A 17,131-nucleotide genomic window follows, 5' to 3' on the forward strand; every position below is an offset into this window, starting at 1 on the left:
TTGTTTACTTTGACGCTGATGAGTATATAGATTCTCGATTTTAAACGTTTAAAAAAATTTATTCAAGAGCGTTAGGATTTAAAACGCTAAGAACTACAAATCCCACACCCGTTCCGGAAGTGACGCACACTTTTGACGTCGACTAGTGAACCGCGCGGGGAAACTGATGTGAAGTTTATCCTGCAGCAAAGGATTTCTGTGTCTGGAAAACCGACAAATAAAATCAGTAATTTCTCTTTAAAACATCTGCGCCAGTAATAGGTATTTATTTAGCTTGTTTTGACTAGTTTCTTTTGGAAAGTGTCGTATATTTACGCTTTGCTACTTTGAACACGTGTAAATATTATCACACAGAATGTGTTCTTGGAGTTTTAGTTATTATTGGTTTATATGTATGCATCAGCTGAACGGCTGTGCGTCGAGTCTCTGTCCTTTTCAGTGTTTGTCGCCGTTAGGGTCAAGTTTAAAGACCCGTGCGTTCTGCGCCTTTACGTTAATGTTACTGTTTTTGCACGAAAACACAGTTGTCTAGAATACTAAACACTACCGCATATGTTTAACATTACTAATACAGATGTTTTATTATATAACCAGAGGATGTCTGTGACGCTGCAGTGTGCTGGTTACCCTGAGGACACACTGCGCTCTCTGGCTGACAGACTGCCGTGCAGGGAGACACAGGTGACGTCACTGCTGTCACTCATGGGACAGGTGAGTGAAATACCTGTACAAGAGATTGATACAAACTGCTCGTTTTGTAAAAGCACTATTGTAAGAGACTATAGTGCATTTCTTTTTGGCTTTGCCAATATTTCGAATTATTGTGTAAAGATTTTCCCCTATTTTGTTATTGAGAACATTGACAAAGATTTGTCTTTACTTTGGGAAAATGTTTGTATTAAATTTGTTAATTGGAAAAAAGAGCATTTTCAGAAAAACAAAACATGCTGAATCTTCTTTTTGTTAAAATTGTATATACATAAATGTAATTTTTCAAATTGCAAGTCAGAAACCTCTTTTCTATGCATTGCTTTGCTACAGTTTCTATCCCATGTAACAAAAAGGCTTTAAAAACAATTGAAATATGCAAGTCTGATCTATTGCGATCTATTCTTAAACCCTTAATATATATTTACATGTATACCCTTTTTCTCTCTTTATTTCTTACGTTTTGAGACTGCTTCGTTTATACAATGTTCTCAATAAAAAAGTTAAATGCCTATATTATATTATAATATAATATAATATGTTATATTATTATTGTGTAAAGCTGTTTTTACATGGCTATTTTTTGGTATTTGCTGCTCAAGAAACATTTTTGATTATTATCAATGTTGAAAACAGTTCTTTGATGAAGAGAACAGCATTTATCTGAACTTGAAAACTTTTGTAACATTATGCACTGCCATTCAAAAGTTTTGGGTCAGTAAGAATTTAACATTTTGGAAAGAAATTAAAGAAATTAATACTTTTATTCAGCATGGATTCATTAAAGTGACAGTAAAGACATTTATAATCTTACAAAAGATTTTTATTTCAGATAAATTATGTTCTTTTGAACTTTTTATTCTTTAAAGAATCCTGAAAAAATAGTTCTGTTTTTAAAATTTATAAAAATAAGACATGTTATTGAGCTGCAAATCAGCATATTAGAATGATTTCTGAAGGATCATGTGACACCGAAGACTGGAGCAAATTCAGCTTTGCCATCACAGGAATAAATTACATTTTAAAATATATTCAAATTGTAGACAGTTATTTTAAATTGTAAAAGTATTTCACAATATTACTGTTTTTGCTGTATTTTGGATCATTTTACTTTAGTGTACCATACAGAGTTAATGTGAGCTGTTGTTACTCTGTCTCTTAACAGCCAGATCAATACAGTTATCCTTCAGTCTTCATCTATGGCCACAGAGCAACAGGAAAGAGTCATGTGGTGCTCACCATCATGAAAGATCTGGAGGTAAGATGGTGAAAATGGATAATCTGGGCCCTCCATCGCTGCTCGCAGCTATATTTATATATATATATATATATATATATATATATATATATATATATATGAATTATTCCTATATTAAGTGTATTGCAAGTTGAGTAAAAGTGTTTACGTAATGAGAAATAAGTGAACGACATTGAGCGTGTGTTTTTTGTGCAGCTCCCCCATGCTTCAGTGGACTGTGTAGAGTGTGTGTCCGGTGGACTGCTGTTTCACCAGGTGTTGTCTGCCTTTTTCGGGCCAGACTCTGCAGCATTGCTCCCTCGTTGCCCGTCTTTGTCAGATTTTGTGCGACTGTACAAACAGATGAGCTCCAGCACACCTGCTACACAGACACGCTATATAGTGAGTTTTCATTTCATTTATCATCATAATGTATATTGCTTTTGTTTATGTTTGCAGATTTGTCTGTTTAGAGTTAACATTTTAATGAAATGCTCTATAAACACATTGTTTTTAGGTTGGTGAAGTTATTATTTAAGATGTGCATTGATGTGTAGCCATGACATGATGCTTCAAGGTTATATAATATCCCTGTAGATTCTGGACAGAGCCGAGCGCATGAGAGATATGGATTTCAGCCTGCTTCCTGCTCTTCTGCGTCTACAGGAACTGGTATACACTCAATTTTAAATAATAATGTTTATTACATTAGTAAGAATAGAGTTACAAGCTCTGCTTTTTATATAGAGGGTTATGTGTTATAAAAGGTTGAGTTGTGTTTTGAATGTTTTGCATTTATATATTACAGGTGTCATTTTTTTGTCATATTTCTTCATCTGACTTCTTTGTGCAGTCTGGCTATTCATCCTTTTTTCTCTTTGTGGCAGGTAAATGATAATGTGACTGTTATCTTGCTCAGCGAAATTGTGTGGGAAAAGTTTCGGCCCAACACTGGCTGCTTTGAACCTTTGCTCTTTCATTTTCCAGACTATAGTAAAGGTAAGAGGGAACAGGAAGCAAATGACAGATGATTATGTAATAACGAGCTCTCCAGCATGTTCATGTAAATATGAATGAAGATCAGATTTGTCAATGGCCCCAGGGTTTATATAACAACGATTATTTCGCTTGAAACGTCACATTTGTGATGAGATTAAAATTGCAAGTGCATGTTATGGGCTTTTTTAGGCTTCAATCACACATTCACAAAATCAGAGACTTTCACCTGAGATGATGTGCAAACAGTAGGGATGAAGCAAAATGAAAATTCTGAATATGATGAAACACAATACCAATTTTTTTCACCATTGCATATATTAAAAAAATGCTTTTTACTATTTTGTCTTGTTTTTCAAAGAAAAATCAATTACAAATACAATATTTAACACTGAACATAGTTTAACCTTCCAGCAGGCATTATACCAACAAAGCACAATATACTTTAAACAAATTAGTAAAAAAAAAGAATAATATTTGGCCATCTTTGAGCCCCCCTTCTTGGCCTATTATGCCTACAGGCCCGGTTCCAGAATCAAATCACTGAGGGTGCTTCTGAATCACTGAGGGTGCTCTAGTAAAGTGCAGATGTAGGCTAAGCAACGGCTCCACCATAGCAGTGAGACATTTAAGATTATTTAGAATTTCAAAAATATTATTTTTCTATAAATCTATTAGTCTGCCTTTACAATGCTTTAATGCATTACTATTTTAACATGTCATATGTCTGTCCCGTGCAGAGTGAATCCAGCATTTATGTAGATCATAGTCACTTCTGAAACTTTGCAGCATGAAAAACAATAGTTTTACTCAATGGATTATATAGTCTGTAGTAGCCTCGAAAGCAAAGACCACTCCTTTTACAATCACTAAACGCTGTCGCTTTGTCAGTTCACCGCAATCTCACAAAGTTCAATGAAGCTGCCAACAATGCACAATAAATCTCTTGCTTACATCGTGTCTACACTTTGTTAATGAGAGGTTTTGCGCGCCTGCATAACTCATCGCTGAATAAAAACTGGCGTTTTAAGCTGTGAGTGGATTTAACTTAAACTTAAACACCATTGCATTCAAGAGATCAACAATTATGTTTGTGATTGGCTACACTGCTCACCGCTGCAAAAACACGTTGTTTGCACGTATTTGACATTCTCCAGAGCGCAAACACAAATATGCACTGGAGCGTTTGCCAAATCTGTTTTGCCAATATATTATTACAGTATCAACTGAGGGTGCGCTTGCTTGCGTTTGAGTGTGCTTAGACAATTCAGCACAACAGTGTCTGCAAATGGCCATTTTTACGTCATTCTCGGACACTTTAAAATGCTTCCATACTGTGACATGTTTACTGCATTTATAAAGCGTGTGCGCCTCTCACACACGCTGGTTGCTATTTGATTGTCATTTTTAGGTCAAATTTATTCGGTCTTTTCACTTACGAACACCGAAAGTGCTTTTTTTTTGCTATTTTTGTCAAATAATTTCGGTTGCCGAACATTCGATGCATCCCTAGCAAACAGGGTCGATGACATGCTTCATATTGGATGGATGAAACGTTTCTAAAAACCTGTTTTTCTGGTCCCTCAGCGGAGCTTGTGCAGATTCTGTCTCGGGATCATCACCCATCCTACACACCTGAACTCTACGCTTCCTACATAAACATCCTGCTGGGGGTCTTCTTCTCAGTGTGCAGGGATCTAAGGGAGCTCAGGCACCTGGTGAGATCACACGTCCTTTAAATTGTCTATAAATGAGTCTATAAAAGGAGCAGTTCCTTTGTAGCAGTTTTTATGATGTAGCAGGTGCTCATAAACCAGTCAAAAGTGTTTCTGCATCTTTCACCCACTTCATAAAGACAGAAGAAACTAAGAAGATAAATTGCTTAATATACTTACTATAATTTGTATTTAAACAGGCTGTCCTGAATTTTTCGAAGTTTTGTGAACCCCTGGAGAAAGGAGAAGGTAAAATATTTAAATTCAGTATTACTATTGAACAAAAAGTTGTCTAAAAAAGCTGCTCATACAATGAAAGTGCATGGGGACTGGGCCTGTTAAACTTTAAAAATGACAAAAAGGCACCAATAAAGTAGCCCCTTCTGAAGCCATACGCCACTATGTGTGATGGACACACCAAAAAGTTGTTATTAACTGAAATAATTGACTATTCAATTTAAATTTTGGTTAACCTGTCCCTTTAAATGTATTGAACTTCTTCTTGTCAGTATACAGAGTTTGAAATTATCTTTTTTGTTTCCTTCAGCCAAAGAGAGTGATATTCACAAGTTATGGAAAAACATTGAGCCCCATCTGCACAGAGCCATGCAGACGGTTTACCTCCGAGAGGTGTCCAGGTCTGTTAGTGCTGTGTGATTTCTAAAGAGTGCTCACAGTTGAGATTGTGCTTGAGCTGTGTGTCATCAGTCACTGACTGTTTGTGTGTTTGGCTTTACTGCATTCAGCATGCAGTGGGAGCAGCAGCAGATGGACGAGAAGGAGGCCACGACGCTCAGAGGTACACAGACAGACACACACACACACACTCTACATGTTCAGACAGTCATGCCCTCTCAGACCATCTGCTGGCGTTGCACAGAGCTGCAAAAAAATTGGATAGAGTGCCAAGATTTCTACTTATATCTTACCTCTGACAGCACATTAGCTGATGGGCTACCCTGATGAGTCATTTCACAATGATTTTGGTAGTGGTGGGTTTGGTGTTCTTTATTACATTCAAAGTTAAATTTCAATAGAAATGACATTAAAGTTTATTTTAGTCAGTACATTTGGCAGTAACCATATTTCAAAGACATTTGAAGTAATTATGAAATTACATATAAAGATGTATATAAAGACTCTTTAGAGTCCTACTCTAAAGTTCAGCTAATTGCATTTAATAAAAATTTTAACTAAATGCACAATACGTAAGATTTTTGGATTACAATATCCAATAAACCTCTAGAACAATATTATATATTTTGTTGACTTGTGTACTTACATTATCCCAAATGTTTAAATCCAGAGAAATAAGCAATTTTAACCAAGACACGGACTGTGCCCATGCGTCGCCTATCAGTGACATCATACCCACGTTACCCTCGATTTCTGGTTTTATTTAGCAGAAACCATGGAAACAACAAAGACGCTTTAATATATTGTGTGTTTTATTAGACAGGTGAGCAACTGTTTGGATACATTCATTGACAGAAAACGAATCATTGTTATATAGCTCAACATAGTCGCACAGAGTAGCATTCTAACTTCCAACACACTCAATAATATGACAAAACACCGATGCGCTACCCCACATACGCATTACCGGAAGAAGCGGTCGTCTGTGGCATAATAAAAGCTCCGCTGCTCTCGAGTCGTGTGTCGTGCTTGTCTCTCATTAGCAAACGCTCCTGTGGCCTCGTTCCGCTCCAGCGGCTTTCAGCCCCACCCTGCTTCATCATACTACAGTAGAGTTAATAAATCATTAATACATTAGCTCATCCATGAACATGATTTCTACCCGGATTCTCTTCCACCGGCTGTAGAGGTAAAGACAACAACTCCCATGATTCCGCGAAATCACGGCGTCATCAAGCTACGCCTTTGTTTTGAATGAGCGACCTCCAGTGGCTAAAATTGCATATTATGCCTTTTATACGTTTTCATTCAATTCTAAATAACATGAAATTAAGTGTCCAAAACATTACGTTCATTTTGTAAATCTATATTAAGTACTCATTTCTTAATTTGTTAACAATTTTTGTTAATAGCAAATGGAATTTGAGACTGCTCTTGATTTATTAATCCTTATCCTTTTGACCAATGGAAATCAATTCCCTTTGCTGATATCAGCCAATGAGAAGTCTCTTTCTCCTCCTGTAGGTTTATCAGCACACGCTCACATAGAGCTGCCGTATTACTCCAAGTTTCTGCTGATTGCTGCGTACCTGGCATCCTTTAACCCTGCCCGCACAGATCGACGCTTCTTCCTCAAGGTTTATTACAGCTTTCTGATCCCCTCTTTATCATCTAAACATGACTTTCAGTCCAAAAGAGATCTTACTGAATCATGATTGCACATTCATGAATCATCTGATCACTAAAGAAAAGCTTTTTTTTTTTCCTTCCTTTAGAGTCACGGGAAAATAAGAAAGACCAATTTCTTGAAGAAACATGAGAAGGTGAAGTGTTTCTCCTGTTGTTTATTGCTCATGACTATTCTTTCTGCAGGTTTATTAATGTCATCTGTCTTTTTTCTCTCTGATTTTGTCTTTTTTGCTACAGACTAGTAACCATCTGTTGGGACCGAAGCCTTTTCCTCTTGACAGACTGTTGGCCATATTCTACAGTGTGGTTGATAGCAGAGTTGCACCTACAGCCAGTGTCTTCTCACAGGTAATTTCATTTGAGCAAATCATAAGGTTTGGCAAATAATTGTGTTTCAGATTATAACAAGCTATGCCATTCATGTCAATAAGACAGTTATATGCAATGTGGCAGCAAAAGCAAGTCTTGGAATCATGTTGGACACTGGGAGGCAGTGTTTCATCTTTCTTTATTTTCATAAAGCATTTATTTTCTCAAAACTATGTTATTAGTTTGCTCTTATAGATGAACAGCATGGCTGTATGTAGGGCTCCTACAATCATGACAAATATCAGGTTTATCTATTTTAAAATTGTGATTTCCAGGCCTCGGTTTTCTGTATTTCTTTCTTTTGTGTTGTAAAATCTTTCATAGGTTAGATATTGCTCTTTGTAAGTGCTTGAGTAGTTTAGTTTTCAAGGTTAACTTGATTCTAATTATTCTCATAATAATAACACAAATGGATCTTCAAGGTTTTTGGCGGCTCAAAGCTGAATAACCTGAACTTGAACTTCAGTCAAACATTATGACATTTTGTTAAATAAACATTATCATTCAAAGATAATATATAAAGTCATGATACTATATAGAAATACAGTTGTTTGCTTTCTGTTTTACAGATTTCGTCTCTAGTTACTCTGCAGCTTCTCTCTCAGGTGGGGCATGATGACCAGCTGGACTCACCCAAATACAAATGTGCCGTTTCTCTGGACTTCATTCTTGCGATCTCCAGGTGTGTGAGTGTGAGATGAATAGACCTTTTGACCTTGGATTGTAACATCCCGCCTCTGTGATCAGATTTCGAGTGGAGGATGTCTATGTCAATGTGTTACTCCATGTTGACCCTTCACAAAACTGCACTTGTATTTGGTTCTTCTGACCATCTTATTTCCTAAAATGGATGTTAATTCCAGGTGTAAATGGGGTCTTTGATTTGGTTTACTAACCTTTAGCTGCACATCTAATAGTTTGTTTTTCTTCATTTTCTTCATCCTAGAACTGTAAGCTTCGATGTGGTGAGGTATCTGTATGACTTCCTCTGAGCCTGCTGCAGTGGATATGAAGCAGGCATCTGATCAGGCAAAATCACTTGGGATTACTTGAATGGACTGCAGGATGAATAAATGATGTTGCGGGAACTTCCTGCATTCATTAGTCTAACCAGAAAATACTCATCCCTCCAAGGGAAATTTGATGGGTTTGGTGTGTTATTATGTGACACAAGTTAAAATTGTTCTAATAAAAACGGTATATTTTGTTATAATAATGGTTTCAATTTACTTTTCATGCACTAACGTTCAAAAGTTTGGGTCAGTAAGTTTTTAAAAACTTCTTTCTTTTTTTTAAAGTTATGCTCACCAAGGCTGCATTTAAAAAAAAATCAAAAACAGTATAACCAATAATATTGTGAAATGTTGTCATTTAAAATGTATTAATTTAATTCTTGTGTAATTTCTGCAGTTAAAAAACAACATTTATTTTAAAAGTATTGTCACATTTGATCAATTTAATGCGTCATTGCTAATGTTTTTTGATTTTTTTAGCTCTACTTCTAATTGATTGTACCAAATAATAATTCATTTATATGTATCAGGCTTTATTCCCATCTGCTGATGTTCAAGCGATGTTTTTGCATCATGGAGCCTGGCATAACATCTCTCCCAGGATTCATGGTACTACCACAGTTGCACACAATCCTTCAACCACGTTTAAATGATCGATGCATCTATATTACAAATTGTGTTGTTTGGATCCTTTGTAGAAGGGTAGCTCAGCTCAGAGGACTGACCTCCTTATCCTTTTGCAACAAGATGGCAAAGCTGGCATGAATACCAATCACCCTCTCTGACGTAGACAAACAACCCAGAATGACAAACAAGTCAGGATCTGGGAGAAAGGAACTGTGGGTGCAGTGGAGTGTAAGTGATTGATTGAAATGTAGGTTTTTAGTATTGTGGTCTGCTAATTCAGCTTTTGAGAGGTAGCTGATGCTGCATCTGACTCACGAGGTCTCTATGGTAATAGATTGCAGTTGTCATAGAAACTGAGGGTCCACGGTTAAAAACGCTCCAAATGTGACTCATGTGTTTTCACAAGCTGACGTAATCTGGTTAGAAGACGGGGGCTTGAGACACAAAGGGCAAAGGGTCATTTTGGTGTCAGCAGTTAACTAATTCATGCATGAACTTGAATGAACACCTCATGTTTCAGTTATTATGTCTTTAATGTACAAATGGAAGCACAAGCACTACATTAACAAGCTTATGGTAGGTCCTGTAGTCCTACAACAGAAGGCACCTTCATAATGTCTATACCAATGCAGAACAAGACATGTCCATTCTTATACACTGCAAAAACTAAAATATGCAAGCTTTATATATAGTATGCACGTATCTTTTAAAAAAGTAAACATTCCTGACATGACAGAGTTTGACACGCAGCGTAATACTTCATCTAGATCTATTTTAACAAACGTTTTCTTGAATTTGTTTTAATATTCAAATAATATGAGGTCATTTATTCTTGACCTTTTATTAACTGAGACACTAAATCACATTTAAAATGCTCTAAAATACTTTAAAAATGGCAAAAAAGATCAAATTATTAAAAACGGTGACCCTTTACAATACCAAAAATATACACCTTCCCTTGAACATTCATAAAAAAATTCAACTTTAAAGTGGACATACACTTTTGTTCAAAAGATCGGGGTCAGTAAGATTGTTTTTTTTGTTTTTTTTACAGGAATGTCTAATTTTATTGAGCAAGGACACCAAGTTGATCAAATTTGAAGATAAAGACATTTACATAGTTGCAAAAGATTTTGGTTTCTAATAAATGCTGTTCTTTTGAACTTTCTCAAAACAATTGGGAAAACTATTCATCAGTTTCCACAATAAATAAATAAATGTGTCCTTAGTGAGCATAAGAGACTTCTTTCAAAGACGTCAGGCCCACGAAATCTTACCGTCCACAAACTTTTGAATAAAATGTATTTGTCAACTACCACTTATTAGTCAAATATTTATATGTCTATATATAAAGTCTTCTCTTTTTTTGCTAATAATAAAGTAATAAGAAAATAAAGCCCTCTAAATGCACATCCACTTCATACTGATTCTTTTCCCATGAATCCACTTTCTAGCAAGAAGGCTGTTTTTGGGGAAACAGTCAGTATATTAGATGTGGGACGTCCCACACCAATTTAATCTCTTGGCCCTTTAACTCAGTCTTTGTTTGAAATGATTGTGTTTTTAGAATTAGACAGTGGAGGTGAAGTTTGAGGAGTGCAGGTTGCTCTTGTTTTCTGATCAAGATACTGTACGTGACATGGATATGGAGTCTCTTATACGCTGTGTCTCCGGTTATGGATCATGGCCACTATGTGCGAGAGGTCTAAACTCTTCATCATCACCTCCATAAAGTCTTCATCACTGCGTGCCCCTGCTACAAACTCGTCCAGTGAAAGCTCCCCTGATGAATGGAGAAAAGTTCACAATCATTCCCTTTTAGCAACTGAATTTCTCTCTTAATATTGGAAGCGTATCATTTCAGTGTGAGAGTTCATTGCACTCACCATCTCCGTTGACGTCGATCCTATCAAACACTCGGTTTGTGAAGTCCTCAGCGCTCACTTCCTGTGACTCATTTCCGTTGATGGCGCGGATGGCCTAACATAAAAGAAACCATTTTTATGAAGAGTACTATCATTTATGTTTATTTTCATAGCCGTCTAGTGCAGTTTTACTAATATTATCGTTCCTACCTTTATGATATTCAGGAGCTCGTGCCTGTCAATGCAGCCGTTGCCGTCAACATCATAAAGTCTGAAATACCAGCGCAGTTTGTGCTCCATCTTTCCTCTCATAACAAGACTGAGAGCAGCCACATACTCAATGAAGTCTATATAACCATCCTGCAAAATAGATGAACTCTTTAAGAACATTTTAAGCACTGTTGAGACCACACCTCACTCAGTTGATAACTCCATCCATTTGGATTACACTATTTTAGCATACCAATAAACTTAATTTGCTAATATGAAACGGGTACGACTTCTGTAACGGTGCTTTAAATACTTAAACATTAATAAATAGATTTTTTTTTTTTAACTAATTGAATATTGTTTGTTCCACAGCTAGCCATATTTTACCATTTGCTCTTTTTCACAAAGAACCGATTTATGCAGATTCTAAGCTATTTGAATAAATGCATTTTGAAATTATTATTTTTTAAAAATTATGCAAATAGTTAAACTATGCCATGATTTTTTGAGTGCAGAAATCTTAACAGTTTTATATATGTACGACTGACAAATATATGCATTACATTAAGTTTATTCATTTATGTTAAAACTAATCCAAATGGATGGAAATTTGAAATGCAATTCAAATACATATTAAATATAGGCCTAAATATTTTTGAGTGCATGCTACGTTGTGAATGACGTAATACTCTTTAAATATGCTGTGTATAATGTCTGATCTGGTTGGTTTGCTTCATTGGCTTTATTCAAGGATTATGTTAAATAGCTATGCAAGAAATTGATCAAGTACATTCAGGCCTGGTTTCACAGACGGCTTAGAATAAGCCAGGATTAGGCCGTAGTTCAATTAGGGTATTTAATTAGCTTTTATAAACGTGTTAACATTACTGTTGTGCATCTTGAGACAAAACAATGGCATTGACATATTTTAAGAAATCCCAGATATGCATTTTAGTCTGAGACTATCTTAAGCCTTGTCTGTGAAACCGGGGGCTGGGAAAAGAAAAGACTTGAGATCTATCCACCAATCAGCATCCACATCTGGGTCTATCCACGTTTTATAAAGTCAAATATAAAATGTTTATATTAGGTATGTGTTCCCACATTAATCTTTATTGAATCCTAAAGCAACTGGATGCCCTTTGTTCTCTTCTCGTATGCGTGCACATATTTAGATGATGGAGGTGAGGTGATGAGGATCACGATTAGGATGATGAGGGTGCCCTCTGGAGGATTACTGCCAATTCCAAGGTCTGCGTCTGAGAGACGGACACAGCCACTTGTCGCAGACATAATCCTCAGGTCAACACACTTTCCTCAAAATGTCACCTCTCTTTGTGGCACAACTGTCTAGGGCAGTGTTAGGGAGAAGGTCACGGGCAATGTAGGACTTGAGGTTTGTTCATGTGGAGATATGTGGATATTTTATTCTGCTTGTTGAATAGACATGCTTTAACTGGCATTAGTAGTCTATAAAAGCCTGGAAGTTTAACAATTTTTTCAATAAGTTTCATTACTTAACTTCTTTAGATAACATGAGCTAAGAATGATCTCTACTTCTCCAACATTTATTAATCTTTATGTTAATTTTAACATTTACTAATACATTATTAAAATCTAATGTTGTATTTTGTTAACATTAGTTAATGCACTGTGAACTAACATGAACAATCAATGAACAATTGGGTTTTAATTAACTAACATTAACAAAGATGAATAAATACAGTTACAAATGTATTGCTCATTGTTAGTTCATGTCAGTTAATAGATTAACTAGTGATAACAAATGAGACCTTATTTTTAAGTGTTACCAAATGTTTCTAATTTCCTAGATAACATTTCTGTAGTCTTTGATTTCTATTATAAAATAATTATCAGGATACTATAATGCAGGCACTCAGTTATCTGCAATTTGTGTCACCTAATTATCAGAAATTGATCAATTAATTATACAATCAAGTATGAAATGTGTAGTCATGGATAATTGGATAAAAATAATTTCATATTTAAAAAATGAGAAATTCATTAAAATGATCATTATCGAACATAGCATACACTTTAGCAGTTTATGATAGAGATTAAAGATACAATTAAAGTTTTTTTTTTTTTTTGTGGTATTTTGTCATTACCAAGTGGTTGATTTCATTTTTAATTTGTCTTTTGCTTGATCTATTATTGATTTCTCCCCGAGCGACGAGGGAGGCACAATCGTAAAGTGAAGGGCAGAGATTTAGCTTGATGCGTATTGACATAAACTCATATTTAATGGCATACTCATTAAATTCCACAATTAAGCTGTATCTTGGAATCTTGGGAATCTTGTATAACATGCTCATATCAAGATAAAGCAATACTATCATGAGGCTTAAAACAGTTTTAATGCCAAAAATCCCATTGGGACCCAACAATGAAAACATGTTTTGACTTGGAGAAAACTAGTTGTTACGGCACGTGAATGGGATCAGATTCTATAATACAATCTCAAATCCAAATGTTAATCTCATAGATAAGCTCATTATTCATTGTATTAATATGAGTCACTGTACATAAAAGCTGACATGAGGTGCCAAATATAGCACTATAAATATAGATCCAGACAACACAGTTTATGATCCGAGCTTTGCTCTGATCTGACTCAACAAATAGCAAACTCACGTGTGCTGACTTTCTGGACAGTGACTGATTATTTATATATATATATATATATATATATATGTTACCTGCAAAGTGTGAAATCCCGGTATTGTATAGAATGCCTAGGCAATGTATAGAATTCCTGATGTTTTTTTGCAAAAAATACATTACCTAATTCTATACATTACCTAGGCATTCTATAGAATGCCGGATTACACACTTTGTCGGTAACATATATATACACACACACACACACTACCGTTCAAAAGGTTTTTTATGTTTTTGAAAAGTCTCTTATATTCACAAAGGATGCATTTATGTGATAATAAAAATATAATGAACAGTAATATTGTGAAATATATTATTCTAAATATATATAAAAAGTTTTTTTTAATGTTAATATGTTTTAAAATGTAGTATATTGGCAAAGCTGAATTTTCAGCATCATTACTCCAGTCTTCAGTATCACATGATCCTTCAGAAATCATAATATGCTGATTTGGTGCTCAAGAAACAATTTGCATTATTATCAATGTTGAAAACAGTTGTGCTGCTTAATATTTGTGTGGAAACCGAGCCTCAAAACCTGCATATTATAGCCAACCTTTTAATAAAAACAGATACTTCAAATACTGCAGCTGTGCTGAAGCTGTCTTTGAAAGAACTATTGGCAGAAAGCTTTCAAAGGCATCCGTCGCCAATTTTACTATCCACTCTGTTACTTAATATCTTGTTTTCTTGTCTTTCACTCACCTTGTTCATGTCAAACGTCCGGAACATCTGCTCGATGTAGGCATTGGCCTCTGGATCCAGACCTCTGAGCCCGAAGAACTGTTTGAACTCATGCAGCGTGAGCTGACCAGATGGACACTCAGTCATGAACTTCTTATACCACAGATGCATTTCAACGGCCTGCAGGTCGTCCACGGTGCTGCCTGTTGAATTCCCCATCGCTAAACTGAGAATGGATTATTGTGGAGAGCTGGACTGGAGCTACTCTGCAGGATGCCCAACTGGTCTGCTGTGCAGGCGAGCGTTTCGCTTCTCACAGACACACGACGCTGGGACCTAAGAAAGAGGTGGGCACCCTCAGGAGGCTTTTGTACCAGCCTGGGATCAGACACACCCCACCAACTCCGTCTTATTGATATTAACTTTGACTAATCCAGCTCACTGTGTATGTGAGGCTTAAGGATGACCATGGCTGGGATGACCATTGGTAATTGCATGTGAGATTGGGGACATGCTGACAAACGTTCCCATGTGACAGCCTGTGAACAGATGCAACTGCATCAGCATTTCTGGACTTCTAATGAAAAGACAACTGACGTGAAAGTGTCTTAAGCAAGTTGTTTTCAAATTTATTTTCAATGATATCATCAAATGATGATATATTCATATAAATGCACATTAATAGCCATGTAACAATTTTGAGGCATCATATTGCCATGGTAACAAGCTTCAGTCGATTTTTTTCATTTAATCATACATGACAAAGCCTTTACAGTAATTACATACTGACATTCATAGTCTTGCTAAACATTCCAAAGAATACATTTGAGAACATTATAGTGCCAAAATAAAATATAGAAATAGTATAATGCAAAAAATCAATGGAGCCTCCACATTCTTCACATTAAATACATTGTTCAGTTTGTTAGTATTTGATTGTGACATTAGACACACCATATCCATATTACATTGGTCAGTATATATTCAACAATATTAGTAGTTGATTCCATTTAATAGTCTATAACAGGAATGAGATCTTAAGCCTATAAATACATTTAGAGATCCCAAATTTTCTCTCTTCTCAAGCTCAAACTATACAAAGCTTGCTAGATCTGTTCAATCTTTTAGTTATTTTTTTAAAATAAATGATTAATTACAGGGAAACTTTAACAGTCAATATTGTTATTTTGTGAGGTTAGTAGTATTTTGTAGTCTCCCATTCTCCAGAAGCAGTGCTGGGTAGTAACTGATTACATGTGATATGGGTTACGTAATAAATAAAAAAAATGAAGTACTTGTAATTAGATTATATTACATTTTAAAATACTCGTAATCAGACTACAGTTTATTGATAACATGATTACATGTTATTCTCACAATGGCAGTAAATGATTCAATTAATTGATTCTACTTCTTTGTTATATTTTAAATTTTCCTTTCTATAAACGTCTACTGCTTATATATTTTAAGAAGGTCTTCCAGGTTTGTGGAATTGCACACGTTTAATGCACTGGAATATGAATGGAAGAATGGAATCTATTTTCTTTCTCTTTTTGTATCAGTATGGTACAAGATTATCTTTTCAAATCAATGTTATAAATGAGTTAGGTCAAAAGTAATCAGAATACATTACCTAAAATAAGTAACCTAGATTACTTGTAATTTGGAATCATCCAAATAATTTGTTAGTAATCTACCCAGCACTGTCCAGCAGTTTATCAAACTATGACAACCTCCGCTCAGGGTTAACTAAAATTGAAAATTATACATAGGCTATATAATCTAAAATATTAACAAAAACTATAAATAGTATACCAATGATAGTAAAATAGCACTGCTCGCTTCTGAGAACTCCTGAAATGTGAATGTAACCCATTAAAGCATCATATTTTGGAGCTGAATAACTTATCCCACATGCTACAGTATCTGAGTTTTCTCTGCTACTGATGATACAAATCCCACTTGTTTCAGGATTTACTATGATTATTTAAGATGAATCTTTTACGTAACATACACTTGCTCAAACCATATAATGTCCAATCGGTCACACATGTGCTAATAGAAATTAAATGTCTCCCTCACTGCTAAACTCCATTCAGTGGATATAGAATGATTTATAAAGAATTTGTCGGGCAAAAACAACACTGTTTAGTTTAGTAACTGTGAGGCAAAACGAGTTAGGATGTACTTATCTAAATGTTTGAGTTTTTTTTCCTTCTAGTAAAATACTGGTCTAGACTTGAAAAACAGGTGTTGAGTTCAGTCTTCAGTCTATCAGGTGTGGTTATAACAGTGGTGGACTCTCCCTCAACCTCTCTGCTTTGAGTGAGCCCTTTGAAATGAACAGAAACTTGAGGCTTGAAACGTACAAGTCAGAGAGTAGTACAGGAACACAACAAACTTCTGTATGTACTGATGCAATGATATTGTTCTCCTTGGAGTCTATAACTCCATATAAGATCCATGTAAAATCTGTTTCTTCATGAAGTATTTTTACGTCATGACATTGCTCTCCTTTGAGTTCATAACAATGTCCTTCATCAGTCCGACTCGGTGTCGCTGCTGGAGAGCATTTCTATGGACGTCCTACTACTGCGTCTTCTGGTCAACCAATGTAGGGTCCTATGAATGGATTCAAATACCCCTACTGTGCATCTGGCAATCATCGACGTCCACTTGATCACTTCCACAAAAAAGTTC

At 35.6% G+C, this 17,131-nt stretch overlaps 2 protein-coding genes across 2 annotated transcripts; one reads left to right on the plus strand and one right to left on the minus strand.

Annotated features, from left to right (window-relative positions):
• Positions 1–103: 103 nt before the first annotated feature.
• Positions 104–8,566, plus strand: orc5 (origin recognition complex, subunit 5). Its single transcript, XM_084112377.1, has 15 exons — positions 104–261; positions 595–711; positions 1,874–1,966; positions 2,162–2,347; positions 2,543–2,617; positions 2,833–2,944; positions 4,529–4,659; positions 4,857–4,905; positions 5,204–5,294; positions 5,403–5,455; positions 6,817–6,929; positions 7,068–7,115; positions 7,219–7,329; positions 7,920–8,032; positions 8,297–8,566. Exons 2-15 carry the CDS (start codon positions 598–600, stop codon positions 8,340–8,342), a joined length of 1,335 nt encoding a protein of 444 aa, XP_083968503.1. The 5' UTR covers positions 104–261; positions 595–597; the 3' UTR covers positions 8,343–8,566.
• Positions 8,567–9,504: 938 nt separating this feature from the next.
• On the minus strand, positions 9,505–14,880 carry guca1aa (guanylate cyclase activator 1Aa). Its single transcript, XM_084112382.1, has 4 exons — positions 14,453–14,880; positions 11,066–11,215; positions 10,877–10,970; positions 9,505–10,773 (listed from the first exon to the last, which is right to left on the minus strand). Exons 1-4 carry the CDS (start codon positions 14,648–14,650, stop codon positions 10,646–10,648), a joined length of 570 nt encoding a protein of 189 aa, XP_083968508.1. The 5' UTR covers positions 14,651–14,880; the 3' UTR covers positions 9,505–10,645.
• Between the last annotated feature and the right edge of the window lie 2,251 nt (positions 14,881–17,131).

The sequence above is a fragment of the Abramis brama genome, assembly GCF_963993115.1.
Source record: "Abramis brama genome assembly, chromosome: 4".
Classification (NCBI taxonomy): domain Eukaryota; kingdom Metazoa; phylum Chordata; class Actinopteri; order Cypriniformes; family Leuciscidae; genus Abramis; species Abramis brama.